General features: G+C 57.3%; 1 protein-coding gene across 5 annotated transcripts in view; it reads right to left on the bottom strand.

The window, feature by feature from the left end:
• Positions 1 to 924: 924 nt before the first annotated feature.
• The window catches only part of Arhgef10 (Rho guanine nucleotide exchange factor 10), an 86,616-nt gene continuing 74,927 nt past the window's right edge, over positions 925 to 12,613 (bottom strand). For all 5 annotated transcript variants that reach the window (XM_071610642.1, XM_071610641.1, XM_071610640.1 and 2 more), the window contains 3 exons: positions 11,393 to 11,567; positions 4,327 to 4,449; positions 925 to 2,661 (listed from right to left, as the gene is read on the bottom strand). In XM_071610642.1, coding sequence (XP_071466743.1) covers positions 2,144 to 2,661; positions 4,327 to 4,449; positions 11,393 to 11,567 — 816 coding nt within the window. In that variant the 3' untranslated portion in view covers positions 925 to 2,143. The remainder of the gene's footprint in view (positions 2,662 to 4,326; positions 4,450 to 11,392; positions 11,568 to 12,613) is intronic.

The raw sequence follows: 12,613 nt of genomic DNA on the forward strand, positions 1-12,613 counted from the left end.
ACACTCAGTGGTACTTCTGCTGGCCAATCCTTGCTTCTTCAAATGGAGAAGTTATTTGGTTGCCCATCTGATTCAACTCCAGGAAAATGAAGACCAGACTTCTCCACTGAATGCGTGGTGGTCTCCCTGCCATCTCTGGCGCCCACTGTGTGCAAGCCACCTGGGCTCAACTCTGTGGAGCTGAGAACCACCATGGAGTATCATCAAGGTCTTCTGAGCCCCCTCAGGAGCACGGTCACTAGATGAGTTCTGTCCTGCTTGGCAAGTTCAGTCTAACACTCCCAATTGCCCTCTCCTTTAGTAAGATGTGGAAGGGCTCTGGCTCTTAGTCGCACACTCAGGCCACCCTGCTATGCAGGACCCAGAAGCCGTCCCAGGAAACCACACAGCCACACGCGTCCTTAAGAACCTTGCCATCACCCTCTCCCTCCTGGTCCGTCTCAGGGAGTCCCCTGCCATCCCTCCTGGTCTGCCTCAGAACCCAGTGCCATCCACCCTCTCCCCTGGTTCCTAGGGGTTGCAGAGAGGTGAGCTGCTGCGCAGCCTCATTCTGGGCCCAGACCGCACCACGGGGTCCTCCCTGGCCTTGCAACCCATTCACATGGTGGACACCCGTACCAGGAGAGTGGTGAGGGCCTGAGTCTCTTGCAGGGTCCCCTGCGGTCCAGGGCAGTTTCTCCCACACTCGGTAAGTGTCTGGGGTTTACACAAAGTCTCCCGGCTGGCCAGTGGTGATGTCCGTGCTAAAGGACTGGCCAGACCACACCTCCCTTCCTGGGTGTAGTTACCCTTGTGTGTTTATGCGGGGGATCACCCTTCTGGCTCTGCCCTTACAACCTAATTGTGACATCATGCACCATCAGAGTAGTGAGGGCTGAGTCTCTTGCAGGGGGAGAAAGGCAACTTGTAATGCTGAATTTCTTTTTTAATAAGAAGACTTTATTTATGAAAGGAGATAGCAGCTAACAGTTTAAGAAAGCTTGGAAGTGTATATGCAACTCAGAAAATATTTGGCTAAGTCACAAAATTAGCATTTTTAGTCATCTGTAAAGTGCCAAGAAATGTTCCTGGGGAATGCCTGCAATAGGCTTTTTTCTTACTCTTTTGACCCAACTTCACCAGGTACTAGCACATGGTACAGAAACACAGGAGGAACAAACAGAGCTCAGTAGTGGCCGTGCACCCAACAGGCAGCGCGGGCTTGCAGCTGCAGAGGCAGACCCAGGGCAGAGTGGGGCTCTCCTCTGGGCTGCTCCCAGGCCAGCAGCAGTGTCCTGCAGGGACATTTCCATGGCAGAGTGGGGGCATTCCTCCTGGTGCTTCCAGGCCAGCAGCACACCTGTGCTGATGAACACCGTGAGTCCTCAGGATGAGATTGCAGACGTGCACAGCACTCCAGGTCTATGGGGCAAGAAATGTCTGGGACCAGAAACTCAGAGCTCTCTCCTGTACTCAGTACAGTACTGAAACCCACACATGTCTGATGAGGATGTCCAGAAGTATTTGATATGACAAGGGAAGAATGATTTGGTATTGATGCCTGAGTCTAAACGTTGACAGGTAATGAACATTTTGGTTCAAAGCAGATTATTTGTCAAACACCATAGATAATACATTGGCTTTAACTGTTAATTTTTAATAGAAAATGCAATATAAAAAATAATGCTTTGTTAAAATATATGGTACAAGCATCAGACCCCTTAGGAAAGCCCAGGTCCCTTCCAAAGGTAAACCATTCTGACTGGTCTAGTGTGTGTTGCCTGGCTTTTAAAAACTGTTGTAAATTCTACCCTGGAACTTGCAAATATAGAATATATAAATAAGGGTAGGGAATCTGAGCCAAGCAGAGTTAGGGCCGAGAGCTATTATTAGTAAGTCCCACATTACTGAACAGCTACGTGTCCCCAGGAATTCACTACAGGAGAAGGTGCAGGGGCACGTAGGACACAGACGGCCAGCCTGGGAGGACCAGGCTCTGTCCCCTGCACATGGAGGGGACAGGCGGGAGCCACTGGTGCACTGCACGTTCTTTTCCAACACACTTCAGTCGGCTCTGCCGGTATGAAGGTGGCCTCAGCCACAGGGGCCTGCAGCTGTTGAGAGGTGGCCCCAAGGCCACTCCCTTCCAGGAGGCTCTGTCCACCTATGCGCTCAGCAGTGGGATCTGCCAGACCATCACAGAGGACACGACCTCCTCCGGGGGCTGCTGCCGGGCTTTCCGGCACACCCGCCGGTGGCCCTGGCCCCCACACACCACCAGCACCGAGCTGGCCTTGGCCTTCCTGGGCCGACATGCCCTGCTTCTCGGGGGGGCAGTGGGGTCCTTCAAGAGGTCACAGGTGCTGCTGTCCTCAGACCTGTGCTCTAGTGAGCTGGAGCCCTGGGACAAGCTCAGAGACCCAGATGAAGAGGACAGGTCACTCTTGTGGCTCACTGGTCCCAAGGAGTCTGCCAACCAGATGGCTGTGTCCAGGTCACCTTGGCTTGGACTGGCACCAGTGCCCTCAGTGGGGAGCACGTCCCTCTGGTCTTCATCCTGGGGCTCGAGGCCAGGAGGTGGGCTGTCCCTGGCTTTGTCCTGGTCCTTCCTGTGTAAGGCTGTGGCCGTGATGATGAACTTGACAGGACCGTTGTGAGCATGGTAGGAGACCATGCCTCTTCCTGAAAAGGGAGCAGGTCAACGGCTGTCCATCAGTCAGAGAGCAGACAGCAGGGGGGACCGGGCCCCGCCCACCCCGGGCCTCTCTCCACCCAGCCGCAGCCTCCCAGCGCTGACCTGGGCGAGGGCTGCAAGGAGGACCCGTGCAGGTCCATCCAAGAGAACGCAGGACCAGGCTTTTACCTAAACAGTCTGTTTCCCGTTTTCCCTATTAAATACCTTCTCATTTGTTCTAACTTTCCTAAATCCTGACTTTTTTTTAAGGTCTTTGGATTTATTTTCCATATCCTTCAAATTTACATCAAAGGCAAACACCAGCCCTGAATGTTGACTTTTTAAGTTCAAGACTAAACTGTGTCAGTTTTAGAAACTAAGTGACTATATTCTCAGCAGCTTCTGTCAATGTTGTTTGTTTTTTTAATAATCTAACCTTTTTTTTTTTTATTTATTTGGGTTTGAGTGGTGCTGAGGATGGACCCAGGCCCACCCTGCCAGGCAAGCGCTCTACACTGAGCCACACCAGCCCCACTCTGTCCTGTTTCATTGCAGAAAGTTTCTGGGTCTTAGGAAAAATCAGTTAAAATCAGGACTTCTCAGTTTCCAGGAGCGAGGTTCAGATTTTAAAGCATCATGCTATCAGGGACCCCTGGGGCCTCCTGAGCACTGACCCCCCCCAGGCGGGCCGGGCTGCAGACTGGGCCTTCCTCACCAAGCGCGTTCAGGCGGACAGGCCCCGGCTTCACCGGGTTCCTACTCTGGCCAAAGCGGGCGGAGTGGTAAAACCCGCCACCACCACCACCGCGAGACCCCGGCACTCGGCAAGCGGAGTGGCAGAGTGAAGTCTGCCGTGGCCGGCGGGGGCTGGTCTGCAGCGGGCAGCAGGGCTCACCCACGGGGAGGGCCCAGAGCCACCGCTGTGGTGCCACCACTGTGGCAAAGTGGTGCCTGGGGGAGCAGGACAGGAGGGCAGAGGCCCCCTGCTAGACCAGGCCTGGGCGGGGGCCGTGGCCAAGGGCCTCAGGAGGGAAAGGCAGGGAAGCCACCGCTGAGCGTCCTGCAGATCCTCACCCGTTAACCAGCCCCCAGGCTGACCGCAGGACGCATGGACGTGAGGACGCTCACCGTTTCCCAGCCTCCCCTGCCAGCTCAGCCACTTTCTGAGCACTGTCCTGCCCTGCCCTGTGTCCTGCTACTGAGAACGAGATGCTGGGCGAGGGTCTCTGCCCACGCCTTGCTCCTGGCTGGGCGCTTCCCAAGACGGCCTCCTGGACTGGAAGCTGGTTCTGGACTCGGGTGTTTTAGGTCCCAAGAGCCACAGTGCCGAGCTGCTTCCCTGGAGGGCCGCACTGAAGGGAGGCCAGCCGAGGAGCAGAGAAGCCCAGCGAGCTCCTCCAGGGCCACCGCGCCCAACCGACAGAGCTTCCAGGGGGAGGTTCTCACGGGGCCCGCGACACAGGCAGCCAGACCTACCAGGCACCGCCAGCTGCCACAGCAGAGCTCACACCTGTGCGCCCCCACCCAGGTGAGAAGGCCCACGGGAGGCTCCTGGACCTGAGCTGGAACAAGGGCACCTGTTTCACTACACCCAGGAAGTAAAGCCAGACCAACGGGCACTGCAACCCGGAGTCTCTCCTGGGAGGGGCAGAGGGGTGGAGGCGTCCACTCACCGGTCACCTTGGGGATCCCCTGCAGCCGAGGGACCGGCAGGGCCACAACCACACCCAGGCTGGTGCCGACCATCAGCAAGCCGTGGCAGACGAGGAGGCTGGTCACAGAGAGCCGCTGGTGCCCTGGGCAACAGAGAGGGAAGTGGCTTTTGTGTCCTGCAGTTGGCTCACGCAGCGATGCCGGAGTAGGGCAGCGGGGAGCTGTGTGCTGCCTGGAAACACCCTGGACCGGGGGCCAGTCTCCCAAGCCGACACCAAGCCTGGTGGCAGGATGAGCCACAGCAGAGCTCACACCTGTGTGTGCCCCCGCCCAGGTGAGAAGGCACACGGGGAGGCTCCTGGACCTGCTGCAGCTGGAACAAGGGCACTGAGGCACCGGCACCTCCCCGCTGCACCTGGCCGGCTCCTCCGGAGGGAGCCAAGCCCCTGGGCGTCCGCTGAAACCATCTGCTTCAAGGAAGTGCAGCCACACGTGTCCATGACACACACGTGAAGAGCCGTCCGCTAACCACAAGGGCACACTCTGGCACACCACAGACAAGACGCTGCCTGAGAGAACCCAGAGTTTCCGTCCAGAGAACCTCACAGACATGGTGTCAGGACAGAGGCAGGCCGGGGAGTCACAGAGGCCCCTGAAGCCCCTTGTTCTGCGCAGCCAGGGCTCTGACCAGGCCAGACAGGGCAGTGCAGGGAGGGCCTCCCACGCACCTCTCCTCTCAAGGGCAATGCCAGAGCTGCCCCAACCCTGCCCGCTCTGCCACCACTGGGAGGGAGGCAGGTCCCACGCCCCCAGGCCAAGCCAGCGTCCAGAGGAGGGACCCGTCTTCTGTAGACCTGAGCTGTTTTCAGTGGCTCTGCCCTGACCCGTCCCAGCTCCAGGACCGAGGCAGACAGGCAGAAGTCACTCCATGAAATGTTTAGGCAACAGGAAAAATAAAGAAACAGACTCAAAACCAACGCACTTGGTTTTATCTGAAACAGACTCATGTTTGTTAAAAAGCTAGAGCACTCACGATCCCAGGAGGCCTGGAGTTGTGGCTGGGGGCTGGGGGCCGGGGACACAGCGCAGCTGTGGCTGACCTGGATTCGCCCTACGTGAGCAAGGTGGTTTTCTTCTCAAAGCTCCCGAGAAGATTCCTCAGAAGACTTGGAATGAACCACCACTGGACCCAGTTATCCACTCCGTGGTATACAGACAAAGGATTTAATACCAGCACCCTACAGGGACCCAGCCACATCAACGTTTACAGCAGCTCAACTCAGAATAGCTAAGCTGTGGAACCAACCTAGGTGTCCTTCAACAGATGAGTGGATAAAGAAAATGCGGCATCTATACAAAATGGAATATCATTAAGCCATAAAGAAGAATGAAATTATGGCATTTGCCAGCAAATGGATATAACTGGAGACTGTCATGCTAAGTGAAATAAGCCAATTCCAAAAAAAACCAAAGGCTGAATGTTCTCTGATTATGGATGCTAACCCAAAATAAGGGGGGAGAGGGGATAGAAGTTCATTGGATTAGACAAAGGGGAACGAAGGAAGGGAGGGGGTGGGAGCAGGAAAGACAGCAGAATGAACCAGACGTAACCCTCTCCTTCACATATGAAACATGACCAGGAAACTCCACACCACGTGCCCACAGAATGGGATCCTACTTGGGAGTACGTCTTATGCCATGTACGTGCAATATGTCAAAATGCACGGCAGCGTCAAGGGCATCTGAAAGGAGGAAAACAGACTCCAACAAAACACAATGAAGCTCCTGAGACAGGCGCTGAGGCGGCTGGGGTGGACGCTCGGCAGAGGCCACACCCCTGCTGCCCCACCGTCCTCAAGCCAGGCTCCGCGGGAGCGTGGAGGAACAGGAAGGTCTTCCTGGAGGCTCAGCCTGAGCTGTGGTGAGTGTTCTAAGCATTCAGTGCCATCATCTGAGGAGACAGGGACAGAGGGGCACAGGAGTCCAGTGAGACTCGGAGGCCACTCCCTCCGACCCCGGGACAGCGAGGAGGAAGAGTCCGGGCTGGTGGCAGAGGTGGCACTTGGGACTGATTCGCTGCCCTGTACTTCTGTTTGGGTTTCACAAACAGCGTTCTCCACAACCTGAGTGCAGGACGGAGAAGCTGCTCTCCACGGAGCCCCCAAGTTCACTGACCCGTCTCACCACCCGAGGGAACGGCTGCCCCAGGGGGGTGAGGCTGCACTCCCCGCGGCCTTCTGAGGCTGTGCCTCCTCAGCCAGGACGAGGAGGAGGGTGTGCTCAGGAAGGGTTTACTCCATTCCCGCGGTGCCCCACCTGCCTGTCCCAGGGGCCTGGACTTTGAGAGGGCCCAGACCCAATTAAAAACTATGCAAATGAATATAATAACTGTTTTACGGTCGTTTTAATCTGACATTCAAAAATATTTTGGTTTGAGAAACAACCTTTTAATTTTTTACAGAGGAATGTCTGAATTGAATTTTCCTCCACAGTGAATTATAAATTTGAAGTGTTGGCTTAGGGCTTTTTTTTAATATTTATTTTTTTTAGTTGTAGATGGACACAATTCCTTTACTTTACTTATTTTTTTTGTGGTGCTGGGCGAGCGCTCTGCCCTGAGCCCCAGCCCCTGGCTTAGGGCTCTGGAGAAACATCTGACATGTCTTTACAAACAACTTCAGAGACAACTAATGGGCTTTCAAAAGTCCCCTCTGAGAGTAACTAAGAACAGAGTAGGGACGAAGAGCATGAGAAGAAGATTAACATTAAACAGGGATGAGAGGTGGGAGGGAAAGGGAGAGAGAAGGGAAATTGCATGGAAATGGACGGAGACCCTCAGGGTTATACAAAAGTACATACAAGAGGAAGTGAGGGGAAAGGGAAAAATAATACAAGGGGGACAAATGAATGACAGTAGAGGGGGTAGAGAGAGAAGAGGGGAGGGGAGGGGAGGGGAGGGGGGATAGTAGAGGATAGGAAAGGCAGCAGAACACAACAGACACTAGTATGGCAATATGTAAATCAATGGATGTGTAACTGATGTGATGCTGCAATCTGTATATGGGGTAAAAATGGGAGTTCATAACCCACTTGAATCAAAGTGTGAAATATGATATATCAAGAACTATGTAATGTTTTGAACAACCAACAATAAAACAATTATAAAAAAAAAAAGTCAGATTTCCAACAAGTGCTTGTAACGTTGACAAAAAGCACATCAACCAGGAGGAGGAGCCTCCCTGCTCCTGCTGGCCGCGTGTCCTCCGGCTCCGCCCCTCTGTCGGGAGCAGCACGTTCAGGACGACTGTTTCCTGAGTCCTCAGCTTTGGCACGGGTCACGGTGGGAGCTCTCCTGGCCTCTGCCAAGGAGCCCTTTATTCAGAAGTGTCTCCTGAATAAACACACAGGCCCACGCAGCCTCTAGGGTGGAGGCCGGGTGGAGGAGGGCGGGAGGTGACCAGCAGCCGTGGGCCCCAGAGGCTCCGCAGAGCGCGGCTGGAGCTCGGGTTAGTGACCAGGTGGAAGCAGGTAGAACCTGGGTTCTCTTTCCTAACTGGTTTGAAAGCACTGAGGAACCAGGTCAGAGACCAGTCCCCGGGAACGGCTGCTGATTCGCTTTCCAAGGGGCCCAGGGCCAGGCATGACAGCACTGCTGCCCGTGTCCGGGGATGCCAGGCCCCGGGCACTGCCAAGTCGCTAGGAGGAAACCCAGCTGCTCTGCGTGTCCCTGGCACACCAATCACCTGGCACCCAGTTTAAGCTGCTCAATGTCCTTCAACATGCTCTGGGGTTTACTTTAAATGGAAATTTTGGTGCTTTTATTAGGTCACATCACTTCTGCGGGCTACATCTGCTCGGCAGGGACACGGAAGGGCTACATGTGACCCACACGTCCTGCTTTGTGTAGACTGGACAATGCAGGAAACATCTATGCCTGCTGCAAAGGACCCTGGCTGGCTAAGGCCTGGAGCAGGCACAGTGCCCTCAAGTCCACAGCTGTCCATTCTTCACCCTGTGCTGGACATCCTGTGACCAGCCCAACAAATGCACATCTCAGTCCTAAACTGTGTCCTCTCGCCTGTTGGACGGCACCACGTGGTGTGTGTGTGGTGGGGGTGCCACCGAAGCAGCCTGGCTAACTGGTTCCACAACTGATCCACACAGAAGCTCACGGGGCTGTATCCCCATGCTCCGCAGTCGGAGCCTGCTGTGATCTCAAGGAAGGACAGACTGGGCTGGGGTGTGGCTGTTTCTCTTTTTCTTCAGATTCTGTTCTTTGTTGGCCTGTCTTCATCTGCATGCCATCTTCAATTTTATATCCCTAGGACGCACAGAAAGGCACTTTCGCCTCACCCTCAGGTGTGTGTCGTGATTCCTCCTGGAGTCCAGACACCAAGCACTTAAGTGTAAACACAGTCATGCTCACAGTCAGACCCGGCAGAGCGGACCCTCTGCCTTTGTGTTCTCTGAACTGTTGAGGGCCACAGCCGAGTTGGGATGACGCATGGCATTATTGCCAGAAAGGCCCCTGAGATGATGGTGGTTATGTTAAGCTGTGTATTCAACTGTGTATCAGAGCCCTGCTGTCCGCCTGGCCCGCTACTTTTGGGGATTCCTGGGGAGTTCGTGTTGGTTGGGGATTTCCGGAGGAGGGATTTCCGGCTGGTGTGTGGCGGGAGTGCGGAGAATAAAGGAGTTCCTGTTTTGAACCCACAAGGCTGTGTGGCGGCTCGGTTATTTTGTGCCCAGCCAGGGTGCGGCACTGAACCACAAGACGGGAGGGGACAAGCTCACGCTGCACCCTGAGGACACCACCTGAGCCGGCTGCAGAGGCACAGCAGAGCACTGTGCATTTGCGGTGCTGCCGGCCTGCCCTCGACTGCCACCTTCCCAGCGGACAGGCAGCAGGGGAGCCCAGAGCTGGAAGGCAACCTGCCCCTCGCGACAGCAACCCAGAGCCCACAAGGCCTCGTGGGCACCTTGGCTGGGGTGGGGCAGGCCGGGACGGGGGAGGGCTAGAGGAGAGGGCAGCCTGGGCGGGCCTGCCTTGATTCTGGGACGCCACGCACACAGACGCTTCATACAGGTGGACTCCGCCCACACCGGCCGGGGCCTTCCTTTCCTCGGTTTCTTTCTGACTGTCTCAGCAGAGAGATGGACAGACACCAAGGCAGAGCAGGCCCAGCCTTTAGAGCAGGCCCTTTATCACCACGCCCCATCGCCAGGCGCCCTGGGCACGGCAGCCAGAGGAGTGGGTGTGTGGGCAATGGTAGATCCAACTCGTCTCCTCCCAACAGTAACAGGCCCACCAGCCAACACCTGTCCCCCGGCCTGTGCTTGAGAGAACGATCTTCAAGTCCCCACCGCGTCCACATGCCTCTGGCCAGGGCTGAGCCACTCCTCTAAACATGCACGTTACGTTACACAGGTCTTTGCTTTTCTCACTAAAAGTATCCTCTACACGTCCTGAAGACGATTTGCACAGCTGGCCCCAAGGAGAGAAGCGTCACCACGGCACCCCAGGCCGTCACCCCCACAGTCCCCAGGCCTCCACTGCCCCACTCCCTGCCCTGTCCCCATCCCTCCTGTGGAGCGAGACCCTGTGTGCCTTGAATCTCAATTACTGATCTCTTACATCATAAATGGCCACTGCTGCGGTCATGACGTGTGCACTGCCCAGCGCCTACGATGAGGGGACGCCTCAGGAGGTGAGGCCAGGAGGGGATGGGGCCTGGGGCACCAGTGGGGGTCCTGTGTGGGGTCAGACTCTACAGCCCACTTCCCTCCTGCCTGTGTGCACACATCCAGGAGCGAGGACTGGGCTCTCCCCAGGGCCTGACACGCACGCACTGTGACCAGACCTTCAGAGCCACAGCCCTGTCCTCATTAGCCGCCTGGGGTCGTCTGCATTTCCATCACAGCAGCTGGCAGCAGCGAAGAAGCTCCCCAGGCCCCTCCCTGCCCCCCGGAGCACTCCAGCCCAGGAACGCCCCACAACATGCCCAGCCCTCCCTCCCACCAGGCCCACCGAGCCTCCGCCCCACCCCACGCACACGCCCAGAGCACACTGCCAGTCATCTGGCCCAAGAGGGTCTGACCGCTTCGACTTGCCCTCCGTGGGCGAGGAACCAGGCCGACGTCCCGGAGCACACAGGAACGCCACCGAGCACAGGAGGCCGGTCGCCAGCCGCTGACGGAGGGGGTGCTCGTCCTCAGCAGCAGCTGTGCTTTTCCAAGGTGGAACCGACTCCAGTACCCACTGCCCAGTTCCGTCCCGCCACCCCCCACTCCCATTCTTGCTCCCGTCCTCCCTCACACTGTCCAGGGCAGGCAGCCTGGAAGGAGACGCCCTCCGTTCCTCCCGCTGCCTTTCTACACGCCTGCAGACAGTCTCCAAATCCCTCTGCAAGGGCTGCCTCCCATCCCGAGCCCTCAGTGACCCAGGTCAACAACATGGCCACTCACGGCCATGACAGCCCACGGTCCTGTTCTGGGGGCGCTGCAGTCCTTTCACGCTTACCCGCCCACACAGGCTGCACAGGCTACAGACGGGCCCCTCGCCCACACCAGCTTCACACTCGCTCACAACTGCTGCACACTCATACCACAGGGCACATGCTCACGTGTGCTAGTCACATGCTCACGCACAGAAACCTCATGCACACAGGCCACAAGCTCACACACACGGGTCCACACTCGCACAGCACGTGTGCTCACAACAGTAGCTACATGCCTGTGCACAGGAAGAACATGCACACCCAGGGGCTGTGAGCCTACACAGAGAGAACAATCCTCAAGTCCCCAGCAGCATCCACGGGCCTCTGGCCAGGGGCTAAAGAGTTCCACTTCACGCCCTCCCTGCCCTCTGCGACCCCTCTGCTCCATGCTCGACTCTCATGGGCACCTCTGCACCTTGGGCTTCCTTCCTTCCTGTGTTCCTGACCTCAGGGCCTTGCTCCCCAGGGTCTGCTGACATGCTGGGAAATCCCACAGCCGCCCACGCCACCCACTCTGCCCAGGGGTCTGACTGGCTCTGCTCGGGGCCATCGGTCAGGGTAGGCTGCCCCCTGCTGGCCCCGCCCGTACCTGGCAGCACGCTGTGCACAGGGGCAGTGATGTTGACGTCCTGCAGGTGCTTCAGGGTTTCTGTGTGGAAGAGACGAAGGGTGGACCCCGAGGTAAAGGCGATCCAGATCCCCACGCCGGCCACGGCCATGTGGGAGATGACCATTCCTTCCTCTTGGTGGGCCTCCAGCTGACTCTGCAGGGGGTGGTCAAAAGAAGGCCACGCGGAGGAGTCAGGTGGCTGGAGCCGAAGCTCCATGCAGTCTCCAAGGCCACCCCAGGAGACCAAGCTGATTCCTGTGGCTGCAGGGTCCAGCTGGAGCCCCTCAGCGACCTGGGACAAGGAGACCATGCTCTGGAACCACGGGTCTTCCTGCAGTGGGACACCACAGGTAAACTGCTCTTGACCCTCGGCAAAGTGCCCAAAGAACTCCCTGTGACACTCCGCTACCCTGGCCTCGTCAGGGGCTGGAAGAGCCCTAACTTGAAACAGAGCAGCCACAGAGCCCTGCCGGGCCTGGCCAGCACTGAGTGGCTGGCTTGGTTCAGCTGGATCTCATTGCCACAGGCGTTTCACTGGGAAACCTGCACAGCAGCAGAGCCCCAGGACCAGGGCAGTGTGGGGCGGCCTCCAGGCTGGGCACCCAGGGCTGGGATCACAAGCCTGGAGGTGTGCACTTCAGGGGGCTGGCCCCCATAGGGAGCAAACCGGGTCCTGCCAGTGTGCCCTGGACAGACTGCACATGTGTCCACCCCACAGCAGCCAACCACTGCCCACTGGGGTCCCCGGGCAGGGCAGGGGCGACTGTGATTAGGCCCTCTGCTCTGTCGTGGGAATGGAATGAGGGCGGTGGCCTCTGTGTGGCTCTCTTCCTGGACATGTCCTCAAGGCCCATCCGTGCTGCGCGGCAGGACCTCACCCTTCCTTGGGCAGAACACCTCCCGTCACTTTCAGAGACCAGGTGGTCTGTCCTTCATCTTGGATGGATCTGTGCTGTACTCACACCACCAATAAACACCGCGCTTGCTCACCGTGTACAGGGCTTCGAGGATGTGAATACGAAGTTCTCTTGGGGATGCACCGGCGACAGGAAATGCTGAGCAGGGGGCACCTGTGTCCCTTCCTCAGGAAGGAACCTGCTCCGGGGAGAGCATGACCCTGTGCCTTCTCCACATGCCCAGGGCCTGCAGCACTGGCTGGTTCCACTGGCCTTTCTCCAAGGACTTCTACCTGGGCAGCTT

The sequence above is a fragment of the Marmota flaviventris genome, chromosome 3 (genome assembly GCF_047511675.1).
Source record: "Marmota flaviventris isolate mMarFla1 chromosome 3, mMarFla1.hap1, whole genome shotgun sequence".
Taxonomy (NCBI): Eukaryota; Metazoa; Chordata; class Mammalia; order Rodentia; family Sciuridae; genus Marmota; species Marmota flaviventris.